The 26158-nt window shown below is 36.1% G+C and overlaps 2 protein-coding genes across 4 annotated transcripts; one reads left to right on the top strand and one right to left on the bottom strand.

Annotated features, from left to right (window-relative positions):
• Positions 1–20722, bottom strand: LOC105839601 (coiled-coil domain-containing protein 170). 3 transcript variants are annotated; one of them, XM_012686031.3, is made up of 15 exons: positions 19436–20722; positions 9726–9821; positions 9515–9646; positions 9134–9322; positions 8690–8959; positions 8117–8261; positions 7878–8050; positions 7473–7673; positions 6973–7116; positions 6773–6847; positions 5424–5587; positions 4767–4875; positions 3572–3808; positions 1659–1828; positions 1–1254 (listed from the first exon to the last, which is right to left on the bottom strand). In XM_012686031.3, exons 1-15 carry the CDS (start codon positions 19532–19534, stop codon positions 1116–1118), a joined length of 2343 nt encoding a protein of 780 aa, XP_012541485.1. In that variant the 5' UTR covers positions 19535–20722; the 3' UTR covers positions 1–1115. The 3 variants fall into 3 exon arrangements, with proteins under 3 accessions (XP_012541485.1, XP_036147444.1, XP_012541486.1); XM_036291551.1 differs by lacking the exon at positions 19436–20722 and adding an exon at positions 12696–12938; XM_012686032.3 differs by lacking the exon at positions 6773–6847.
• Positions 20723–21479: 757 nt separating this feature from the next.
• LOC105839603 (probable ATP-dependent RNA helicase DDX28) lies at positions 21480–24136 on the top strand. The gene is made up of 7 exons (XM_012686033.3): positions 21480–21705; positions 21779–21991; positions 22067–22405; positions 22478–22735; positions 22808–22921; positions 23026–23417; positions 23854–24136. The coding sequence occupies exons 1-7, from the start codon at positions 21634–21636 to the stop codon at positions 24089–24091; spliced, it is 1626 nt and encodes a 541-aa protein (XP_012541487.1). The 5' UTR covers positions 21480–21633; the 3' UTR covers positions 24092–24136.
• Positions 24137–26158: the final 2022 nt, after the last annotated feature.

Here is a 26158-nt window from a genome sequence, read left to right as displayed (position 1 = left end):
TTAACTTTCATAAAAATTTTTATGAACACTTGTATGTGTATCTTTATTAAAATAGACACACATTTTTTATATAATTACATAATAATGTAAGATTATTTAAGACGCGTTCTATTCTATTGCACGGGATAAAAATAAAGAAAAAACCAGACATTACATTTTTTTTTTACAAAAAAGATACTATTAGTCAGTCTTTGATTCATATTTCAAATATTACTTCCACAATTTCTCTGCAAACTGGCTTCTTTACACAAACTGAAAATCTTCATTTTGTCGCATATTTCACGTCGTTTGCACTCGGTTCACACGCTTGACTAGTCTCACACTATCCGATTCTATTCTTGATATATATTAATGATTCTCTTGCTTGCTCAAGTGGCACATCTAGGCAACTTTTTCGAGAGAGACATACATACACACATACATGCATACTTGTAATAATTATTTTATTTGCGTATATAAATCAAAGTCTGCGCAATGCAACCGAAATATTTGCGTAGTATTTTCGTATATAGAAATCGAAGTAAATTCGGAATAAATATTTCCGATAGAAATTATCTTAAGTTAGAACTACGCGAACACGTGATTTTTACTGAACACTTTCGACGATTTCCATGGCAGCCAATAGTCTACGCGTTCGCACTTCCACACGTTAGGAATTTCTCACGCCCGCCGGTTAATCAGCGCGAAGTTGCGATTTCATGCGAACGCGTCGGATCGATTTCCTTTTTCATTCCCTCTTTTATTCCCCCCTCCCCATATCGATGGATCGATATTTCTTGATGCCTATTTCCAAATCAGCGCCGGGGCGAGCCATTGAGAAGGCTCGATTAACGTGCGAGCGATCTCATGGCGTGTCTAATTCGTAAAGCAACAATGGCCGATAAGCAGCTCCTCTTGATCTCGTAGAAGTCGCTCGTTTATGTGAAATAAACGTAACGCTTTACGACAGTGTGTGTGTGTGTAAGAGAGAGAGAGACTATTTTCTCACGCGTGACATTATTCAGCTACGTGAGATCGGAAACTCGAAATCCTCATTTTAGTCAGGTGGTTTGCACAAAACACAAAGACCGTATAACGATCCCCGGGAACGCTTAAAACTTGAACTTTGGCCGATGTCACGGAAGAAGGCTGCTCCTCACTGGCCTCTTGTTGTATTCGTCGTCGATGTCATGGAGATCGGGCGGATCCGCGAAACCGCTGTCCTCGTAACGGGTGCAGCGTGAACCGGGCGATCTCGGATGAACTGGATGAATACTGTAACGAGAAGAGTAGATAACAAGAATAAAAATATAGTTGAATCCAAAATATAAAAGAACACAAAGTTACGTAATATATAATTTGTATAAGCGCAAGTTTTGTCAAGTTTATCTTTATCTTTAAAAAAGATAACATTACACAGAAAAAAATATTTTGTTTTAAGAATATCTTTATTTTTGAAATGAAAGCATGTAACATTAAATAGACATAATTTGTTGACATTTGTTTTAAAAAAATTCTGTAATATAATTCTATCAAGAAATATATATTCTTATTAATTAATAGTTTTCAAAAAAATTAAAAAAAGAGTATCGGATAAAAAAATTACAACATTTAATTATACTGGCACGGATTTTAGAAAAAGTTTAATGCAATGGCATTTGCTTCTATCTGACTGTTACCTGGTGCATCTCGAGGGACTCGTTTCCAAAGGCTCGTCGTATCGGCGAGAGAGCATCGTAAAGTCTCGATGAGCCGCGACCATTTTCTGCAGCCGCGAAATGATCTCGTAATCGGGCGTGCAGATTGGCTCTGACAATAGCTTTGCCACAGAGACGCGGAAGCTCTGAAGCTAAAATAGGAAATGAGCAATTTAAGAATTGAATTATGTTTGACATTTGCGTGACTTGCTCGAGCATTAACTTTTCTGTCACACAAATTTTGCATTCAAATAATAGTTGGCAAATGTGTGGCAAAATATAAGAACTTTAATTTTATAGAATATTTCTTATAAATACTTTTTATTGTATAAAAATATCTAGGATATATATTTTTTTTATGTTATATACAAACTTGAATTATTTCTGTAGATTTAATAATTTTAACATTTGTTACACTACACATATGCACCTAGAGTTAAAGCTTAAATCAAGTTTTTCTAAATTATATTATTTTATAAAAAACAACGTTTTCAAGAATTAATGGTCACACGTTTTTGAAAAATATAATTTGAATAGCGACGACATTCTATATTATTTTTTAATAAAATTTAAATGTAAAATATAATGGAAAAATATGACTTCTACGATGAAATAAACACAACTTATTTATCACTTTTTTTTGTTTTTCCACAAAAAATTCGCAAAACTAAAGCCTTGTCTAAGTTTATCATCCTCTTTTAAAGTTTCAATTTTATACTGTTGTTCACTCTTTCCAAATAATGATCTTTCTTCTTTTATTTCGTTTCTCTATTATATTTTCTCTATTAATATTTATATTTTCTGTACTTTTAAATGCTATTTATAGCGTACGCGACAGATGCAGCGGGGATATTGAGACTCAAGTGCCTCATGTATAATTTATTATAATTAATGCTCGCTTGTTCGAACTAAATCAAAGTTCCGCGACGCTTCGGAAAGCGAAGTTGCGCCAGCGCGACGGCGGGATAAAGCCTCACGAAATCGCATGCGAGATTTACAGTCCTTTCACGGAGTATACCGCGGCTCAGGTTTAAGTCGAAGGAGCTATTCGCTTTACAGCCCGGCGACGCGCGCGTACGTGTCTCGAATTATTATGATATACAGTCGACTCGAAATCGTTCTAAACAAGCGATGAAAGAGAGAGAGAGAGAGAGAGATTGAGCGCACAATTATACACGAGTGGTCGTTGTCGCGAATCATTGAGAGCCAAATTAACGCGAGTCCTTCGGCTTCTACCCCCGTGAAGAATTTAAAAAAAGTTTCGTTGCAAGAATCAAACTTCCGGTGAATTTATCGTAATTAGTTATCCTTTCTTTTTTGTTATTGAAGAAACAATTCCGTGCGTTCCCTTCTCGCTCGAGAGAAAACACGTGTCGCTCGAAGGAGACTTACGTAGGCTTTAAAAAAAAATGGGGACTCGAGAAGTGCATATGTAATGCACCGAGGCAGTTTGTCTGCGTAACGGAGCCCCGTGGTCGTTTCGACAGCGACTTCTTTTGCGTAATTTAATCGCTCGCAAATCCCCATTCGTGCACACGACGGATCGTAAATCAGAATTACGTGAGTACCAATGCGCGCGCCGAATATACAATCCGGCATCGAGAAACGCGGATTTCGCCCCGCGCGCTTTTTCGGCGAATAAAGGAAAACGTCGGCGTCGCAAACGCGAACTCCTTGATATTAATGATACAACTCATTTATTCCACGTTCGTTCGAACGGATCCATTTTACTTTACGTATTTATCTGTATATCCATTTTATATTTTCTATCCTTACAATTAATGACGCGTATCGCGATGAAACATCAACGCATAATGGACCGACGTAAACGTGCGAGATGGGAATATGGCGCGCGCGATATCTGAACACCATACGAAAGTAATAATGCAACTCACCTGGGATTCCCTTCTCGTGACCTCGGAGAGATTTTGCTTGACCTGAGCCATCTCGTCGCGGAGAAGCTGCAGGGAATGGTCGTTTATCGATCTCTCCTGATCGGCTGTCTCCGTGGCGGTCCTCATCTGCTCCTTCGCCATCGTCAACTTTCTGTTGTAACGCGTCCTTAACATCTCACTCTCGACGAGACGCTTCTGAAGCTCCTCTATCTTCCGGCTGCGTTCCAGCGCGGCTATCTACTCGCGGGAAATGTAAAGTGTCATAACGTCTGTGATCGATATAGTTTGCAGATTATGAAGGGTTTTCCTCGCGCGATTTACGAAGGGAATTTGTTCCGGAATTTTGTTTTCCCACTTTGCGAACAACGTTCGCAAGTGTAAAATTAATTTAACGAGGCTTCCTATAAAACTCCGGGATTAAATTATTTAAAAAATAAAATGCTCTTCTTTACTAAAGGAGAATAAAATCTTACGGAAATATGTAATAAAGTTTACGAAATGTAGCCGACATAATTGTTATTAATTGTACAGTCACAAAACTAATTATTCAGACCAACTAATTGTACAGGATATAAAAGTTTATTTTATGCTACAAGCTTATCATTTTTATGCACCAAATAAATTATAATATTTTACGGAAAACTAGATTAAAACTGAAAACGCTTGCCAGTGATGCATTTCCGTCAAAAGCGTACTTTTAATTTGCAGCATAAAATAATCTTAAACAAGTTAATTGCGTAACTAATATAATATTATTTTACTCATTTAATATTATTTCATGCTATAATTTTATCATCTTTACACACATTTTCAGACTTAAGTAAAAACATATAAAAAATGAAAATAATGTAAAAGTAATGTTTTGTTGCAATTTTAATTTAAAAACATCTTTCAATCTGATTTTGTTGATGAACAACGAGCCAATGAATCCTTTTAGTTTAAAACACAGGTTTGCTTTTGACGGGAACGTATCAATAGCAAATTTTTATTCTAAATCCAGTTTTCTCTAAATAATTGTAATATTTGATGAATTTGTAGCATAAAATAAACTCATCAATCTTCTGTGCCGGGACAAATAGTCTTATAACTGTGTATAACTATGAAATCATTGCACGCACTACGTTCTACGTGTATTTTTCGAAGCATTCGGGTTTATCTAATTGTGAGAAAGTACGACGTTCTTGAAATTACATGCCTTGTAATCCGCGGCTTCCGTCAATTGTGCACTCAATTCCCGATTCCGCGACTTTTCGTCCGACAATTGAACCTGAAGTCGCTCGATTTGTTTCGCCAGCTTTTTTGCGCTGAAACAAAATGGAAAGAAAACCGCTCATATTTTTACCTTTTTTTTCAATTAGAAGTCCTGCTGGACATTAAATGCTTAATAGCTACCTCGTATGCGGCGACAAATATAGAGAGATGCATATTCAACGCATTTGGAATAAATTGCTAACCAAAAATTATAGGTAACTGTAAACAATCACGGCATAGAAAAATTCATACCGCATCTCGGATGCATAAAGCTGCACTATTGTCAGCTGGTTAAATTTTCCAATAAACCGCGACTCTACATATCTCTCATCGAGCAACTAGTCGAGAGATATTGTTTTCTCGGTAACGTAATCAATAAACGATAACGATTGGAAACACAAATTAATTATTACAACACTTTCTGTAATGGCTTCTAAATTATTATTCAGAATGGATAGATAACTTTCGGAAATATTATTTATGCTAAATTTAAACATTCCGAGTAAATAATAGGTTTTACAAATTATACGTTTGTAAAGAGTAGGCTCAAAGTTTGTTTAAAGTTTCGTTGCAATCGACTGCATAGTATTTCAAAACCAACCGTATATTCGCCTCGTCGCGCTCGCTCTGCAATAGCGACTTCATCCTCACACTATCCTCCTGTAGAGACAGCTTTCTACGTAGAAGATCTAAATGCAGGTCCCTGCGCTGCAATTGCTCCCGCAGAGTTCGGACGCGACGTTGCAACTGATAAACCACGGAAGTCTGTAAGACGAAAAAAGAACCACATTTGTCGAGTTTTCCCTTCCAGCAAAATGTTGTTTTCCAGCATTAAAGCAAACGTTCAACTAACTCCTCGTGCAATTATTAATTTGGGTTTGAACGACAGCTCATGAGTTTTGAAGCATAACGAGAACTAAGGTGATTTTTTCATGCGACGATATTTCTATTGTAGGAGAGTTGTCGAATGCGTACTACTTGAGTAAACAATTTTTTGTTATACTTTCCGTTTGATACTAATTTGTACAAAAATAAATGTTAAAAATAAATTAGCTTAATATTTTATATATTTATTATTGTACAACGTACACGTAAAATACAGACTAACCTTTTAACGATAGCAAATTAATTTATTATAAATTTTTTGCAATATATATTGTAAAAGGTACGATTTAGGTATAACCAGTCATATACAATAATACAATTTTATATACATATATATAAAATTATATCATTACATTATTATCAATTATATAAACTGATGATAAAACTTAACATCAGTTCTGTATCTAATTTTTCAAAATGTCTTTAATATATGATATGTAATCTGTTAAATTTTTATCTATATGTCTTATTTATTTTATAGTTTTATTTTGCTAAATATTGCCTATATTAAGTAAAAGTATAAAATATAAATGAGATACAATTTAATGAACCGCATTCATTATTCTCTCTTATCTACATATCATTAAATATGCAATACATGGAGAATGAAATTATTTTTCACGAAATGAGAGGAACGTCCTGTCAAAGGAAAAGTTTCGTTTTTGCTGACATGTTATCGGAGATTATTTAATTAAAAGTTTATTTACCGCGTACCAGTTTTACGTTTGAAATAGTGACCGCAATATCGACGCTCCATGAACAGCATTGTTGATGCTATACTAAATGGAACTTTATTACGCGGCATTTCCGATAAACTGTCAATTTGAAGCAACAATTACGCCGCAAGCAAAGCTCGTCCAACGTCCTACTCGGCTATCAAAATCTATCTGGGAAAGGAGGGGGGGGGGGGGTAAGAGGGTGGGACGAGAGGAATGAAAAGCGCCTCTTTCTACGTCAAGAATACTCTCCGCGAACGGGTACAATGAAATGAATGTCTACGAAGAGGATGTCTGAGAATTCTGCGAAGTTTCTCTCTAAGGCGCTTTACTCGCACCGGGGTCTTACTTCTTTGAGGCAGGGAAGCTCGTGGAACGATCGCTCGCGAATCCTCGGTAGGGTCGTGTAGCTGCAGCACAAATACTGCGACGTGCGGTAAGCACACACGATTTGCGCGATACAAAGAAACACAGAACAAAGGAGAAGAAATTAGCAACGTGAGAGCGGCGAAATATCGAAAATATGTAAATATCAATCGTATCCCTCACCTTGTCGACCAGCTTGTCGGTCTCCAACCTGGCCAGCTGCTCGGCTCGCACCAACAGCGACTCGGTTTGAAGATCCAGCCCGATCTCTTGAGAAATCTCGTCCATTTGCATCGCCTTGCCCAGTCGATCCAGGAAGGTTACAAACTGTAAAAGAGTTTACGATAAAATCTACTTTGAAACCAGATTCTTTATGAGAGATAAATGATAAACATTGTTAGTAAAGATCAGAATCTGAAATAAATATCTTTTAATAAAAATCAGAAAATTATAACACTAGACATTTAAATAAGACATTTCTAAAATATTGTTTAAATCTTTTTAGATTATTTCTATATACATATATACATATTTATATTATATTAAATTAAGATTTAATATTTTATTTAATTTGAAGTGCTGCAGGATAGTCAATTGAATAATATCCTTAGCTTCCTGTCCTTTATGCTACGTGTGTCAAGATTGCTTTAACATTTCCCAAAGATAGAAGCGTTTGAAATTACCGTCTGCTTGTCTCTGCGTAAAGACTCTCTGGAGAGATCGCTGCTCGTGAGTTCAGATTCAAGTTTGTGTATTTTAGCTTCCAGGGCGGCGCGCTCCTCCTCTAAACTGCGTACCTTCATCATCGTGGATTCGACCAAATCGCTCTGCCGATTCGTCGACTCTGTCGCCGTGCTCACCTTTTCTCGGAGACTTTGTATTTTCTGCGGGAAAAGAAGGCGTTCGTGGCGTTTATCAATTTCGCGTAGATTAAGGGACGTTAAAGTCGAAAGTTTCCACGCAATGTTTCACGGAACTTCGACAAAATTCTCGATATATGGATTTAATAATATTAGATTAAAGGGAGTTATTTATGAAAGATTTTTCGCAAGCGAAAGCACAAAAGAATTGCGATTTTCAATAGCTACCAGCGACTGATCCTTATTGTCAGCCAGAATTTCCCGAATGCGATCCTTGATCGCGTTCTCATGGGACTCGACAAATCGGGTTGGCGTACTGACGAGGATTGCGATCGACTCCAGGAGATGATGTAATTCATTTTGTACACGTTGCGTCTTCTCCTCGCGGGCCTTCAGATCCTCTGCAAGCGGAGCAACGCGGGTTACAAAATGGCACGAGGTCGGATCGATCCAACTGTGTGATTTACCTCGCAATTGGCAGATCAGCGCCTCTTGATTGGATATATTCCCCGTCGCGCTTGTTAAGCTCCTGTTCGCGTTGACAAGCTTATCTCTCAGATCGTTCATGTCCTTCTCGGCAACCCTATATTGCATTTCTAGGCATTCTTTCTCCTAGGATAATACAATAATACGGTAATTTCTAAATTACAATCAGTAAAGATACACTGATCTTTCAGTGATAATACGTTAATTCGAAATTACTAAAAAAAAAAAGGATATTTTGCATTGATTATCACAGTTACAAATATAGCAAATCAGTGAAGACTACACTGATTGCCATTTAGAGAACGAAGGGAGGTAGGTAAAATTTTATTAAAATTTAACCGAGCTATTTTATATTGTTTTTATCATAGAACAGTTTTATTAAGTTTTATCGAAATTTTATTAAATTGTACTATAAAATATATAATAAGTTACTTCGAAGTCTATGTTACCCGACTATAAAAATAAAAAATTTTAGTAACGTTTATGCATTAAAGTTACGAATAAGATTTATTTATTCGGATTCAATCGTAAACAAAACCATGAAATCCTCGTACCTGACGCAAGCGATCTATATCGACTAACTGGACGGATATTTGTCTCTGTAACTGCTCCTTTTCCGTGGTCGCGCGATCGAGAGCGTCCCTGCAGGTTCTGAAATCCACCTCGACGCCCGTCAGCTGGGTCTCGACGTTTGTGCTCTTCGTCCGCAAACGGTTCACCTCTTGCACGAGCTCTTCGGCCTTGTGAATCACCATCTCCGGGCTGTGATGCGCCGTCTCGCAGTACTCGGCATTCAACGCGTGTGCCAACCTTCGTACGAAATCCTGTCAAAAACCGATATAAGATATCGAAAATGTGACCTGAATACAGAGGGAGGGGGGGGGAAAGGAAATAGAAAGATAGAATTGATACGATTTTTCTGTGCTCGAGGAACGAATGAGGGACAGCGTGTCGAGAGGCATGATCGAGCGCACGTGGCGCTCCGAAATATACGGCACCTGCAGATTCAAACGTGCCCGTTCCTTCAGTTGAATCTCCTCGGATATATTGTGCTCCAGTTGTCGAATTTTCTTGTCGTACTCCCTGACCTTTTCCTCGTGGTACTTTACGTCACGCTGCAAACCCTGTAGCGTGATCTCATTCCTGCCCTGGGACGCATACAGATTTCGCTCCCTCTCCTCCAGCTCCTGAAATCGTTATTGAATTCTACAAGATGTACAATTGTCTGCCGTCCGTCGGGACTATTAGATTCCGCGAGTTTCTCTCGCCGATCGTTCCGAACGAAAGACGGAACGAGGCAGAAGGAACGGAGGAATTATCCCGTCGCTCATTAACGGAGAGGCCCTTTAATCGTCCGCTTGTTAAGGCAGCAAATTAACCTGAATGCGCTTCTTGAGACTGGAGATGACGGCATTCTGCCTGGCAGCTTGCTCGCGAAGCTGATCCGCCTCAACCTGTAGCTCCACGACCCTCTGGTCCCGCGATCTCACGGCGCTTTTCATTTCCTGAAGCTAAAGAAAGAGAGAGATAGACCGAATTGATTGCTAACGGCGGCCGATTATCGAAGCGGCGAAACGATAATCGTTTTACCTCAGACATAAGCCTGTCCCGCTTGTACTCGAGGGCCGCCAACTCGCTCCTCAAAGTGGTCGTTAGATCATGAGTCATAGCGTCGTCTGGATCCACCTGAAATCACGAAGGTATTCGATGTTGTTCAAAGGTGTATCAATAAAATAAAATGTATATTTTACATACATTTCAGTTTTTATATTTTGTCGTATCCACTCATCAATAAATATAACGTGTGGACGACTTTTGTGAAAAGAAATCAAATGTAGTTTTATTAGTCAAAGATTGAAAAAATCATCTTAATTTTTACATCTAAATCTACATTGAATGATTAAATAATTTCGCAAAAATGCGAATTTGTTAGCGATGTTGGCATAATTTATTTCACGGAAGAGAAAAAAAATTATTAAAACAACTATAAATCTCACTAATTCAGCAAATCTATAATCTATAAATCCCAGTTTTCTGGGTTAAAGTAGCAAAAATTTACAGCCGAATAAAATTAACAATTATTACTAATTATATATTTGTTCTAATAACACAGTAAATTTGCAAGACAACTTTCTGCAAAAATCAATCACAAATATATAAGTTAAAACTTTTAAATATACCGATCAAGATGACGCATCTTTTGCTGCTACAATAAAACTTGTTATATGAGCAATTTTTGTTATGGTTGTTAAGAATTAGTCGCTCTAACAATTCATTGCTTTCATACATTATTTCTTTGTTGAACTATCAAATCTCCTTAGTTATAGATATTGAACATGCACGCTATAGAAGCTATAACTTTGTTGAATCATTCAAGTTATTTATTTATTTTATTTTTTTATAATGATTTTATGAATCCCCCGATATAGTTGCAACTTATATAAATTAGAGTGACAATTGTTATAAATTAACGGATTCATCGCATGCCGCGCGACGTATACGGCACTCATGTTGAGCTTCACCGTAGGCGAGCGGATCCTCTCGTAAAGAAGGCCATTTTATTTCCCGTAGCTTCCTATGTACGCAAAGGCGGGATGGCTTTAATGCCGGAGCGCGCCCGTTTAAGCCTGGAATAGATTAGCGGCGATCTTCCCGCGCGGCTTCTGAAGTTCTGACCTTTCTCTCTCGCAAAACGCACAGGATACTCGCCGCGAGTACCGCAGGTACCGACGTCACCGCCGGCTGCTCCTAGCGGCGGCCATTTGAGCTTCCACGCGTGTACGCGACGGAAACTTTACAAGACGACTCGATTATGTTCTTCCCCTCGGCCATTACGTACGTCTACCTACCTGGAGAATTGCCGGATCGTACAGAAAGTCGGCCACAACGCGGATAAGTTGGCTTGCTATTTTTAGAACGGTACTTCGAATTGTCTGTTTTAAAACGCATGCGAATTGGAAAACTTCCGTACTTCGAGATGCATGTATGATATTCTCAGAATAAATTCCTCGATTGACGTCATTGATATCATTGATCGATCGATATAACTGACCTTTATAAAAATCGTTTTTTATCATCTATATATCATCTTTTAAAAAGTTATGCTTTAATCAAACTTCTAGTAATCTCCTAACGTACTGAATTAGTATTAGATAGGCGATAAGACTTAATCTTACTAGGTACCAATTGTGTGATTTAGAAAATAATAAAGCTATTAAATTAGTACCTTGAAATTGTACCTTGAAATATTGAGATAATGTAAGAAGGACCTAACGCGGTATCCTGATATTAGATTAATCCGACAAAATTTGTAAACGGGAATATTGACGATAACTTAACGCGGAGTCGTTTGCTTTCATCTCGTTTTCATGCTGATTTACATTTGACGCGTTTAATTACTCTTTCAACAAATTTGATTTTTGTTGTGGGATCCGCGCGGAATTAAATGACGTTGATTTACTCCCGCGAAATGTGAGATTAAATTTGGGTAAGTGCCCAAACGAGAATTCGTTTCGTTAATTACAATCATAAGCAGCTTTAAGACTTAACGTATAAAAAGGTCTTTTTAACCTCCTTCCATTTCCACCTGCCTTTCCAGATCTTATCTGTAAGTCTGCGAATAAGAGCGCGTAATATAACTTTGTGATAACTATTTCATCTCGTCCGAGCGTAAACGAAAGCCAAAGAAGAATCATCAGGGAATAAACACGGCACGAAGTTTTATAAGTGAAAGCATCTTCATGCATACGGAATTGACTGATTACGCACTCTATTACCGGTAGATTTAATACTGAAAGCTGATTAAATTGCATGTGAAAGCACAGCTTACGATAATCCAAATTTTACTTTTTTTTTTAAATGTGTATTAATTAAATGATTAAATTAGAAAGTGAATTAATCAAATAATATTACATACTATTAAATTTTTATTTAATATATATATATAGAAAAAGTGGTACTATGGCCCTTTTTATTTACATTTTGTACAATAACTTTATTAATAATCAATTTTCAATTAAAAATTTAACATTTCCATTTATTAATATTTTGTCCAATCAATTTTAGATTCAAAATTATAAAATATCTACTACTTAGAATATTATTTATAAAAATGACGATAATAAATTGAAAGAGAAATAGAATGGTAATGTGGCCTTCCACTACAAAATAGATATATCACTGCATGTCTATTGGCTATTAAATAAATGATTTCATAAGTAATCAGAATTTCTTATTTAATAACAAAGATATTACGAGTGACCATATCTACATGGTTTATAATATGTCTAATTCTATGTATCTTATTTTTAATAATAATATTATTATTAAATGAAATATTATATTATTAAATAGATAATCTATATTATAATATTATAGCTGTTGTAAGCACATTAGTGGCCCAATATTTTCGAAATTTTTGAAGAATAAATTAAATTCAGCAAATTAAAAATATAATATTTCTACGTAGGCGCAGCTTCGCCGATTATTCTCGTCCTCGAAATCAATGTCGCAGACCTGCTCGATGTAACAAAGCTTGCTCGAAAACATGATCAACTCTACCTCGTCTTACTCGGATCCATATTGCAGGGTTCCCACAGGAATTTCCGCAACACGATTGCACTCGTGAACGCTTCGTATTCCCCGAAGCGCCCCGTGCTCCTGGTCAAGATGGTACTCAATGGAGTTCACGACTCCGAGGTCCGACAGCGATAGCTGTCGAATCCGCGGCGTTTTCGGCTGCGCGAAGAGAGGAAAGAGAACGGAGGCGCACGTTCGAAGATAGCTGCCACCGTCGCCAATTTTCAAAGCAATCGGATGCGCGCGGCGCGGACATAGTTACGGTGGCAAAGTTACCATCGTCTGCCTATGGCAGCGGATTACGTGACCCGAATTCGTGTCGACGCCGCGGCCGCCGTCGTCCCGGGAACGACCGACCTCGCGACTTCGTCTAGCTATATCTGTAAGATTCGCACGCGAGAATATATATATATATATATATATATATATATATATATATATATATGAGATCATGAAAACTATAGTAACAAAATTGATTGTTCGAATACGGAATATCAGCAGTTTATTTTATGCTATGGATTTCAAATATAATTTTGGGGGGAAAACTCGATTGTGTGGAAATGAAAGCCTTTGCCGGTGCACTTCCATTAAAAAAATTTTTTTTATTTGTAGCGTAAAATAAAATTGCAAAAAAGTGCTTAATTTTTAAATGTTTTTTCCTATTTTCGCATTTTAATATCATTAAAACTAATTTTTAATAGCTTTGAACGCTTTTTAAATCTAAACACAATTTTTAAGTATTTAAAAAATAAAGACAAAAACATTTTAATATTTTAAATACGTTTTCTTAATTATTTTGATGGACCTCTCAACGTAAAACAATTTTCTAATATGTATCTAGAAAATTTTTAGGTACTATAGTAAAATTACTTTCTTTGTATATTTTTTTATTACGGCAAACTACGCTGAATAAAAAAGTGATGAACAGCTGTTGTACTTCTAAAAAAGAAATATTTAATTTCAAAATATTAAAACTTAATATTACTTAATATTAAAACAAAGTTAAATTCTCTCTCTCTCTCTCTCTCTCTCTCTCTCTCTCTCTCTCTATCTATCTTTATATCTATCTCTATTTTAAATACATAAGAATATTTAATGCTTAGTTTAAAAAATTCCAACACTATTTAGCAACACAATTTTAAAATAAAAACATTTTTTAATATTAAAAAACGGAGAGAAAAACTTAATATCTTAAAATGAAACACTTCTTTTTTTAATGCATTGTACTGTGCATTAAAATGTGTATGTCAGGAACAATTAGCTTCGTGATTATACATCAGCTACCGAGGCGAGAATGTTATCGTGGAACCGAACACAATAGAACACGCTTCCAGAATTTACGGGTCACCGTATTCAATGATACTTCTCGATGGTACCACGCTGCGCGCCGTCGATTCTACATTGCAGATCTGAATGCCTACTTTGAACTAATACGAAATACGATGTATGAAAGATACATATTCATTATGAAAATGTAGAACGGATAGAGTACTCCTATTTAATTTTTTTAAATTTCTGACTACCTTATTTCTGGCGAATGCCCGCTGATTAAAAAAAAGCTTTCAGCGATGCTTATATTATACTTGTATGTAGTTCGCCGAAGGGAAAATCCCTCTCGCAATGTTGCATTCGCCCAGGAGGTTGGGGATGAAACGTCTATTACATTCAGAGAGAAAGAGAAAGAGAGAAAAGAGAGGGAGGAGGGATATTTAATTCAGTGCGCCAGCTCTTCCTTGGAAATCAGATTAAAATTAGGATCCGTGATCTTACATATGCCATATCAATTATCTCACGATTCAATTACGCGACAGAATGCGTAAATGGGATCGTTGTCCTTATCTCTTCGTGATCCGAAAGTAAATTTCTTTTCGAAAAGGCAACGCGCGTTTATTCTCTCGTCCTACGGAATGCCGTGAATTTCCATGATGGTTTAACCAAACTATATTGACTACTAATTATTCCGTGGCTCATAAATATCTCGCTTAGAACCCGAGAAACAGGCGCGACCTGTTTATCGTTAGCAAGCATTTATCTCGAATTAATCGAAACGGGCGCGAAATCACGCGGACGAAATCTCTCGTCTAAGGAAAAAGACCAACAGTTTATGAATTTCTGCCCCACCGAGGAGGCAAGAGTTTTTTTCTTCAGCGTCGTTTTTCCGCTGGTAATGCGCGAACTCGTGATTTTGCACACACAACTGCAATACACCGCAATAAAATTGCAATGGAAGTACGTGAGCGCGTTGAGAAACACAAAGCCGTGAAAATAATTTATATCTTCCCCGTCCCTTTCCCCCGTTGTTGATATCTGACACCCCGCGTGTGTCTCGTATCAACTTTGCTGTCCATTAAAAGCGAAAGTCTCAGAGGTGAAAATGTACGCGCGTACCAGCGATATTTTTTTATGTCCGCCCCGCATAATGTCCACATTTAAATGTCCATGTTAGGAGGAGCGAGCGTTCTTCAGGGGAGAGGGATGGGCTCCTCGTGCCACGGAAACCCCTCGTTTAAATATCCATGTTGGGATTTTTAAATTGGCCTTATCGCAAACTTTAAGAATGCGTCAAATAAAATAATATTGCAATGAGAAAAAAATGTTGTTAATTTGACTAAATTTTTCAACTTGATTAAATTTTTTTAGTTCAAGTATTTATTGCATTATATTTTATGCATTTAACTTAAATACGTAAAATACTTGAGCTTTAATTTAACTATTTATATATTTGACTGAAATACATAAATAGTTGAGTTGAAAAAATTTAATCAAGTTGAAAAATTTAGTCAAATTAACATTTTTTTCTTAGTGTATATTGTATAATTTATTTAACAAGAACGATAATACTTTACTCAAATGCGCGAACAAAGTGGCAAAATTTAATTTTTACGAATTACATCCAATAATTTTTCATTGGTCAAAATACGATATAAGTACAATATTATATTTTTAGAAAATTGCGGTCGAGTCGCATCTATTTTTGGCCGCAATACACGTGTCTTCGATCACCGCGATATTGCAATCGCAACGATACGTTAATATATATGGTAAGGTTGATATCGAATTTTCTTCTTCGTCGTGCACACGCAAGCAGAATTTGCACCGTAAATCCGTAGCTCGTGATTACGCTTACTTGTTTTTTTACATTTCGCTGATATTCGTTCGCATTAGATTTTTTTTTTTACGAGAGTAAGCTCCCTGAAGATCCAATGTGAAAATAACTCGGCGCGTTGCGTAAACAGGTAAAATCTCCCGGATAATAATAGGATTACAACGAGGAAATTGCGAAAAACGTGAAACTCTAGATTTCACACAATTGCACTACGCAAAAAATTTGAATTATATCATACAACCATTTTAATGGATTTTTTAATTATTTCAGTGCAGACGCACGTCTTTCTCATATGCAACTGCACATTTTTTAACATTGTGACGTATATCCTATGCATCAGATGTTTGAGAGAGGCAGTAAGAGGAGAAGACTACATAGATTTATTATATGGAAACTGTTACTCGTAAGACAGAATCTACACGTACGAGCAATTAGATCAACATATTAATACATTAATATAAGAATGTGTAGCCAATGCAAAATGTTGTATCCTTCTTTCATCGTTTACATAAAAACGTATACAATATCACTGAGGTTGAATTTGATCAAAAATACCATCTTGGATTTGTAATTTTTTTCCTTAAAGAAAAACCATACACCTGGCGCCTTTTTTTTACCTCTTTCGAAAAGGCACTTTTGGTTTTACAAATATACGTGAGTCTCCCTCCAACCGCGCGGCGGAATAGGACAAGTTAGTCCCTTCTTTCAACGGCGCCCAATAACTCGAGATCGGTTTCGAAAAACACGCGACGGCATGAGCGGTCGTCGTCGAGGTAGCAGAGCGACAGGTGAAATCGATTCCCGTACAACGCTATGGCAACGCAACCCCCGTTCACGCGCGCGAGTCGATACGCGCGCTCGCAATTTGCGCGAGTCGAGCGGAGAAGCGAAAGGGAGAGCAGAAAGGACCGATAATGATGAACGTGATAGAATCCCCGCGTGCAATTCGACGCGCCAGTTGTCTAATTAAACGCCGGGCGCGATACTTGGAACAGGTACATTCTCGAGCGAGGAACGAAGGGGTCCACCCTTCGATTAGAAATCTTTTCTATCTCATCAGAAATATCAAGAACGTAATAATTAAAACGAATTATTTCCGTTACAATAATTTCAAGTCCCATGCTGTAGGCTAACGAAAGACTGATGTCATTTCGATGGCACTTCGCGTTTATCAGACTTGATTAAATCGCAATAAATTGAATTGAATGAAATTTCGCGTTTCGTTAAAAGTTCGCACACATTAAATAAATGAATAAAGAAAGAAGCATTAGATGTCACTCCTTTATTTTTCATTTACATGATAAATTTCAACGATCAGTAGTCACCAATTATCGTGAGAGCCTTTGCAAAATATCTTTGCACTAATCTTTGCAGTTTCTACATTTGAGTAATTCTAACATTTAAGTGATTCTAAAAGCGAAAAGAGGAAGGAGAAAACACACTTGGCAGATTTGTACAATCTAAATCCTGCATTTTTATTTCGCATTAAGAACGACAGAAAACTTTCATTTCCTGTATTTTTCAAGCATAAAGACACGTCATGTAAAAACCTACGAGATAAGCGAGCTTTTCGTCGCAAGATATCGCGCGTTTGTATTTCTTAAATCTATCTCTTCAAATCTACTCTGTATAAATGTTTCTTTAATATAAATGACCTAGAATTCCAATTAAATAAGATAAACTTAAGATAGTAATAAAAAAGATAAATGCAATTCAATAATTAGATTATTATTGTTTACTATAACAAGTAAATTTTGTAAAATAAGAATAACAGTAAAATAATAATAAAATATTAATTTTTATGCGGTAGGATGAACAAATTCGGATAAGTTTTTGAAAACTTCTTTTCTTTGTTTTTTTTTACACTAAAATATTGCTCATAATACCTCTTGTAAAATTTTAAAAGGATAATTTAATTTCTAAAAAGTATACAAGAAAAATTTAATGATGTAATAAGAAAGAGGTATAATAATAAAACTTGTCTTGAAAAACTTAAGAACATTTTTATGCAATTAATATTTAATTGTGTAAAGAAAAACTAACACAGAAGCGTACAAGAGAATGTAATTTAAGCGAATAATTGTAAAATATCGCTCATTAATAACTCGTCAAATTTTTTATTTAAATTAGTGCCTAATCCGAATTTGGTCAACCTACTTTAATGAAGCTTGTAACAGATCAAAAATTGTCCAAAACTACTTGAAAGACTGGCGTGAATCTGGTGATCGAAAACTAAAATCGAATTGATCGACTAATTATATCATCAATCATATAGTGATCAATATTGCACTATCGATCTGTTTTCGATAAACGCACCGTGTGTACATACATGCGTACTGGCGTATATACAATGAGAGGCTTTGTGACGATACGGGTATGCACGTGACCGCACGTGCGATTAGCATGTGAATGCATATGTATATGTACACATATGTATAACTTTGATGCATGGGGACGATAAGCCATTGATACAGCATGTCTCATCTGCAAAAACCCCGTCCGAACTCGCGAAATTCTGTGCGTATCTACTATATTTTGCAATAAGAGATAGCAACTTGTTATAATATATATACATATACGATATATATATATTGGAATATGTGCGTGAATTATTATACACATAAAAGAAGATATCGCGCGGTATAATCTCAATCACGATGATGACTTTAATCACATATATACGTCTTGTTGTAAAGCTTGAACTTTAATTATGCACTATTACGCTCATCATATGTATGTATGTATATACATACATACATATAATGAGCGTATTTATTATTGGCGCAGCTTTACGTGATTACAAAGATCCTCGGGATCGTTTCAATTCCACAAATATCAATTCCACTGCTAAGAAAAATTAATTAAATTACCCTTTTCTTTTTAGCAATTAAAAGTTATCTTTAATAATAGATATTTTCTCTTTCTCTCCATAATTATCTTAAAATATACTCATCACAAATTTAAAAAAAAAACTTATGCACTAAAAAAAAGAGTTTATCCTTTCAAAGAATATATATTATAAAATTTTATATTTAAAAAAAATTAGAATAATAAATAAATTAAAATTTGTTTTTATTATAAATATTCCTAATTAAAATATTAAATTAAATTATTAAAATTGAAAATATGTTTTAAATAAATTTGAATAATTCGGTCATAATTTGCGAATATATGTGTGTAAACTTACAAAATATTTAAAAATATTTTAATATTTGAAATAAGTAATATTTACTTTATTCACAAGCAATCCACAGTACATATTTTCTTTATCTACACAAAATTTTAAGTAAATATTACGTGTTTTGAGCGACTGGTGAGTATATTTTAAAGTTATTTAAAATTATATATTTTTTTGCAAAAGTAGCCATTACTTAAATGAAGCAAATTAAAATTAAGTAATCGCTCTTCTCAACAGTAGAAATGATTGATTTTATTCCCGCGTGTGGTTCCCCACGTGTAATCAATGGCTACATTGTCGCACACGCGCGTGTGAACAGCAGCGGGTGCCGTGTGCGTGCGACGGCGTGCTTGTGCGAATAACGCGTACAGCGTGACCACGGGACGATGGTCACGGGGTGAAAAGGAGCGTTGGTGAGGTGCGTTGCCATCGATTGACCTTTCGGGGCGAGGAGATGCAGAGCGTCTCAAAGATTCTCAGGTCCTCCTCCTGCGCCTCCCGCGCCTCCTGCGTCACGGTCACCTCATCGGTCGCCATCCTCCCGTTCTCGTAGGTCCCGGTCCGCGCGTGAATTTCGCCGCGAGCGGGACGAAATCACTCGGAATAAAATAAAAAATAGCGAGGCCGCGCCTCACCGCGAAAGTGACATCCCTCGCGTACGGACGCGAACAGCTCGGGCGTGCGGCGGCGACACCGAGCGTCGTACCATTAAACGGCTGAGCCGCGTCGCGATGGCGGCCGGCCGATCGAAATCGCCCATCGATCCGGAGAAAACGGTCGCATGCCGCGCTCCCTTCGAAGAGAGAGTCGAGCCGAGGTTTCGCCCCCGCGGTAAAGAGCGCGGTACTTTCACCCCGCGGAGGACGCGGGTGGATCACGAGCGAAAGTAATATTATTTCTTTCTAATATTTTTTCCCCCTTCTCGCAGCTTCCTTATTCTGCGCGGTTTCGGAACTTCATTTCACTTCAGTCTCCACCATTGCTCTCGATCTTGTTTTTTTTTTTTTTTTTACACGGAAAGAACGGTTTTGTTGTAACTAAAATTGTAATTATAGATACAAATCTAAAAACATTTTTGTTGGCCTATCAACATAATTATAAGACTTTCAAGCTGGCTGGTTACTGGAATGTAAGCCAATAAATTTGTTACTAACACGAAATAATTAATGTTGCAAATTGTTTTCTGAATAACAATTTTGCGGAATAACATTAAAGCGACCTTGCGCACTGTTACATCTATATGCAGCAAGTAGTGCTTGCAGAATCAAATCCATGTCATTTACAAGACAAAATTGATTTAAATTTGTCGATTTTCAATGTTGGGTAATTATGTTAATTTAATAAAACACTATCTAAAAATGCTGCTACTCGATTGTAATATGTATAAGTTTTGTTTCTTAATGAAAGATTATAAACAATAACACTTAATAGATAAAACAATATTTCTATTAAAATAATAAATTAGTCGTTTTATGACAACAATTCTATTACATTGAAACTGAAAATATTTTGCAAATTTATATCATAAGTTATCGTAAACAATTAAGATGCGTTTATTTTTCTTCTTTTGCGCGTCCGCGGTCGCTAAGCAGGTAGTTATTGTTTATAAATGGCAACGGCTACGCTGAGCATGTAAAGAAGACATTGGTTTTAAAATGATTTTAATCGTCATATGCTGTTATTATCTTTAAATGATCTTAACATTGATCTTAATACTTTCTTTTTTCCTTTTCTTTTTCTTTTTTTTAGTGTGTAATACTATAATATTAGTCTGTCCTTTATAAATAAACTACTGAACTGGTGCTTAGTAATAATTTATGATATAAGTTTTGACGTTATAAAACAATATCGCAGCGTACATACATAGGAGAATTGTAAATTGTTATTAGCAGTTAATTATTCAATTGCAACACAGTAATTTTTAAATTTTTACGATAAAATATAATTCGAAAAGTAGGAGGTATAACACCACAAAACAAACACGAAATGCTATACATTTGACGATACATTGTCATTTGAAGTGTAATAATTCGAATAAATATACATTAAACTCTGTTTAAAATAAATAAATAGCGGAAACTGGGACAAAATCAATGAAAGAAAAATAAAAATTTTCATTTGTATCAAAAAGGCGCGGCGATAATTGAAGGGCAGTGACGTTATCGACTATAAATTGTTAATATAAGTAATATTAAATTCTTTATTTAAATACTTTGTAAACACGATTGGAGAGAGATATTTACAAGCCTATAATATCATTAAATATTACTGTAAACTTTACGTACACTTCTTTTGTGCAATTATCATCTCTGTAGATAATCAAACTTAGATGGTAACATCAATATTACAATTTTAAAAATTATTAAAATTCTAAATGTATATACACATATCTACGAAACATTATGCTGATAAAATTAATATTATATTATCAATGTCTTACTTTTTTCACTTTAATTTTAATAAGGACGCGAACTTCTGCAAGGATGTCGATGACCGAAAAGACTAAGTGGCGCCATCTTTTCATAAAAAAAATAATCACAGCTACGCCGGTGACCCGGTCATAATCTTTCTACATTAACCTAACATCACGTGTTTTCGACGATATTGTGTACATACTACAATTTTATTGTTGAGAAATGTTTCCCAAATTTTGTAATTTATGTCATAGAATCGCACACGTGCAATTGGTGCAGCTGCAAAGATGCTATGTAAGTATGACATCTGTTTATCTATTGTTTATTTCATTGCACATGTATATGTGTATATAAATACCTTGCACAGAGAAAAGGTGCCAGAAAGAGAGGTAACGTCAACCCCGTTCAGACATCAAAGGATGTAAAAGAACAGGCGCCGATAATCGTCAGTAAACGAAAAGAATTCAACTTTTATGAAGGACAGACGTACTCCAAGTATGAACCGATACCATTGGTTACCAAAGGATGGGATCATTATAAATCTAAAGGCGATTATTTCTATGTATATCCTCTCACAAATGTACGTCATAATTCATTAAGTTTCCATTATATCTCTTTCGTTTTATGATTTTAACACACACTTTGAAATTTTTAGGTGATGAAAGAGGCATATGGTGAATCGTTTAATGAACAAAACGAAGAGGATGAAGAACATAGTTCTTTTGCACATTTTGGTCTAAATCCACAACTAATAGACATCTTAAAAAGATACAGTATAACGAAACCCTTAAAGATACAGAAAATTGGGATACCTAAGATAATAAACGGCGCTAATACCGTGATAGCAGCAGAAACTGGTTGTGGAAAGACATTAACCTATCTTTTACCCATGATAGATGAAGTTTTACGATGGAAGCAAGTAGCAGGGACACGATACAACGCTCCACTAGGATTGATTGTGACACCTACTCGAGAATTGGCGTTTCAAATAGGGGTTTGTATCACAAAATGTAAAATTAATTTTTTTTACAAATCTGTTAAATGAAATGTACTTGTTTCCTTACAGCTGGAAGCAAAGAAAATATGTCAGTATCTTGGTATTCGTACGAAAACCATCACTGGTGGAAAAACAAAGAAAATAATGTTAAATCCATCTGTGGAAGAGATTGATATTGTTGTGGCTAGTTTTGGAGTCATCAGCAAATTAACCACAACTAAGATTTATAAGTTGAACATGGTCAGACACCTTGTATTGGATGAAGCAGACGCTTTATTTCATGAGACATTTGAAGAGAAGCTGCGAGTATTCTTGAATAGAGTGCCAGTACGTTTTTTTAACATTTACAAAATTTGCGCCTAATACAACACACATTTAATACAGTAATATTATTCCTAGCTTGGTTTCGTGCAAAATCCGGAGAATACCGATCTTCCTATTAGTGCCCAATTCACATTAGTTTCTGCAACAATGCCTTCGAGAATGTCAGAAGTTCTAGAGAATATCATTAATGTAAGACAATATTAAAATGTTCTCATAATTAAGATGGTATTAAGATTGAATTATTTATTTGACTTATTGGATTATTTACTATTGGTTATTTATCTGTTTTACAGGTGGAATCATTGGAACATGTGGTTTCGAACAGATTGCATCACATTCTCGTACCGCAAAAATTTATAAGGGTGGGTCCAAGTAACAAACCAGCTGAACTCCTGAAATATATCAAACCAAAAATAGCTAATAAAGAACAAGTAATTATTTTCAATAACACTAACAATACTTGCAATTGGGTCAGTATGTTCCTAAACAAATGCAACATACAAACGATTTCCTTGAATGGTGACATGCAGTTGTACGATAGACAAAACAAATACGCCAGTTTCAAAACGGGTAAATACCGAGTGTTGTGCACTACAAATGCTGGATCCAGGGGTTTGGACACAGTGGCAGTACGCTATATATTGAACTACGAATTTCCGACTGCAACTGCTGATTATATACACAGGTATACAAATAATATCTATTGTATTTAAATAATATCTCGTCTTTTACAAATTTGATGAATATACATTTATTAGAGAGGGACTGATCAAAGTTTTTAACTAAAACTAAATTAACAATTTTACCTCATTCAAATCAAATAGAATAGAAATTAAATCGAATCGAATCGTTAAAGCACAACTTTAATTGACAACATGATTAAATTGAATTTTGAGATATAGATAATGGAAAAGATTACTAGGAAAAATACATTATATAATATAAAGTTATTTTAAATATAATTTTTTAAAATTGTTAATGTTTATATTGATATTCGAATATGATTTGTATTCAAACATCTTAAATCCGAAATTTTTTAATAACTTTTTCGAAAAATATAGAATTTTTGATACAATTTATATACTCTAATACTATTATACATAATAAATTGTTTTATAAAGATGTGGTAGAACCGGAAGAATTGGTAGCGTTAAAGACTGCAGAGTGGACAATTTTATAAGCACTCCAGTTGAAGTTGCTGTGGTACGAAAAATAGAAAGGGCAATACGGAAGATGAAACCGATACCGATATTTGATATCCATGAGGAGAAGGAAAAGGACAATGAGGTCTATGAGCCATTCACATCGGAAGGTGAAACGGAGCAAGCAGTACAGGAAGAATTTAGCATACCATACTGAATTGTGTTACGCGATAGTGTAAATAAAAATTGTTTTACTACTCAATGATTTTCTCGCAGTTATTACAGTTAGAAAGTCATGCGAATACTTGACATCGTTCTATAAAGTGATGCTTTCAATTATTACCGCTTTTTTTAGTTGTAGTATTGTGGAGTATTTATTACCGAGAAAAACTGAGAGAAACGAGTAATTTTCAGGGTTTTTCTATCCTTGAAAATCATGGATGTCTAGCAGAAATTGGGAATGAGCAATATTTAGAACATTGACTGACAGAGGCTGTGATCCACTTGACGCTACAAACGTTTCGAAGTATTCTTTGATTGGCCAATTCGTAAGTCTTTGTTTCGATTGGTCAATCAAACGCTTTAAAGCATTTATAGCGTCAAGTGGACCGCAACCAGAACTAGTGGTACTAATAGATTGTATTTTTATTTCTTTCATTTTATTTAAAGAATTTCCGAATTTGTTGCTTTTATTTTGTGTAATATAAAGTTTTTGCTTGAATAACAAAAAAAAATGGAAAAAGACGTATATTTAAAAACTTACAAGATAAGTACATATTAGCTCTTGCTGTGCTTGAAGTAACGGTAATTGGAACATTTACTCTAGATACGAGTTACGCCAATAACGCTCTTTTTTTTTTCTCGCGCGGCTTACATAATGAAGTTGCTCGAGAACAGCTGCGCTAGTGCTTTACGAGGAAACCGTCCGAGTGCCGTCCGATGGGATTAATTAGCGAAATGTTGTTACCCCGTTCGACCTCTTCGAGAGACCTTACCGCGAATAACTGCTCGACCCGAGCTTATCGGATTAATTAGCATAGTCCTACACCGGTGTTATCCATCGGAATTCTTACACGTCTCTCTTTTTTTTTGCTTTGTAATTTATTTCGATCCATTTACCTCTCCTCGAGGAACACTGTAGGAATTTTGTTTCTCTTTTTCCACGACGAGATTCCAGTGTGCGAAACGTTTATCAGCGTTGGCGCGGCGCATTTGCCAGATGAGGAAGTCAATCCAGTCGCGCGTCCAAACACCTCCCTCGTCCCTCATCACTGTCCCTTCCCCCCTCCGACGCGGTTCCCTTTATCGCGCCTAAATTCCTGAATTCTGAATCTCGTGGAGGAAACCACGACCCACACACACATGCGTATGTGACACGCTTGTTCGTCCGGCGGCACTCCCACGTAGCGGACGCCCACGCGCGCAGCAAAGTAGTAATACTCTCCCCTAAATAACCGTGGTATGGACTTTGCGTCCAAGCCGCCGCCGCCGTCGTCGTCGTCGTCGTCGTCGTTGCCGACAGTTTATTGTTCACGCGCTAGGTTTTAGCGAGATTAAACGCGCCGGGGACGACGGTTCGTGCGCCCGCGCCACGTGGGGATGGGTGCGCCAGATCGTGTCACCACGACGCACGAAAGCACCCTCGCTGTCCCGCGAGACCTCCCCCATTGTGGGGGAGGCGGTGGAGGGGGGGGGGTCGACACCTCGAGGCGATATAAACGAAGGCTAGGATGGAATTATCGCTCCCGTGTCAAACACGCGTGCACGCTTCGCGAGTCCTTCGCGAAACGCGTGTGAGCAGAGAATAAGCGTAAACCTTACATCTCTGTCGCAAGCAAATTAAATTTAGGGTGGACGTTAGGGAACGAGTATCACTTACGCGCTGTGCTGTGCTGTACTATTGGGTAATTTCGTTGATCTTATTGTCGCGTTTTATATCCTTACCGTTTTCATGCCCTAAAGCCGATAAAACATTTTTCGTATAAAATATATTCGTATATGTTTCTACCAGTTTCTTTTCTTGTACATTTTCTGTTTGATGTAAAAGAAATGATAGTCATGTACTGAAAAGACAAAAACTAAAATTAAAAATAATTTTTGCATTGCTTCTTTTACAAAAAGCTATGTGAAAAAAAAATGAAGAAAAATTGCCCATATACAATCATATGTATTTATAATTTATTGAATATACATATATATATATATATATATATATATGATTACACATGGGCAATTTTTCTCAATGATTATTATTTTTTATTATTATGTAAGTATTTTAAAGACA

This window comes from Monomorium pharaonis, chromosome 8 (assembly GCF_013373865.1).
Source record: "Monomorium pharaonis isolate MP-MQ-018 chromosome 8, ASM1337386v2, whole genome shotgun sequence".
NCBI classification, from domain to species: Eukaryota; Metazoa; Arthropoda; class Insecta; order Hymenoptera; family Formicidae; genus Monomorium; species Monomorium pharaonis.
Note: the sequence above shows the minus strand (reverse complement) of the source record. Positions and strands in the feature narration are given on the sequence as shown.

Bases quoted from the DNA above. Each gene is read 5' to 3' on its own strand.
- LOC105839601 (XM_012686031.3), bottom strand. From the start codon at position 19,534: ATGGCGACCGATGAGGTGACCGTGACGCAGGAGGCGCGGGAGGCGCAG. The intron at 8,960-9,133 runs GTGCCGTATATT...GGTTTTTGACAG, and splicing joins GGGCACGTTTGAATCTGCAG to GATTTCGTACGAAGGTTGGC. The intron at 3,809-4,766 runs GCATGTAATTTC...TCCCGCGAGTAG, and splicing joins CGGAAGCCGCGGATTACAAG to ATAGCCGCGCTGGAACGCAG.
- LOC105839603 (XM_012686033.3), top strand. From the start codon at position 21,634: ATGTTTCCCAAATTTTGTAATTTATGTCATAGAATCGCACACGTGCAA. The intron at 21,992-22,066 runs GTACGTCATAAT...TGAAATTTTTAG, and splicing joins ATGTATATCCTCTCACAAAT to GTGATGAAAGAGGCATATGG. The intron at 22,922-23,025 runs GTAAGACAATAT...TCTGTTTTACAG, and splicing joins TTCTAGAGAATATCATTAAT to GTGGAATCATTGGAACATGT.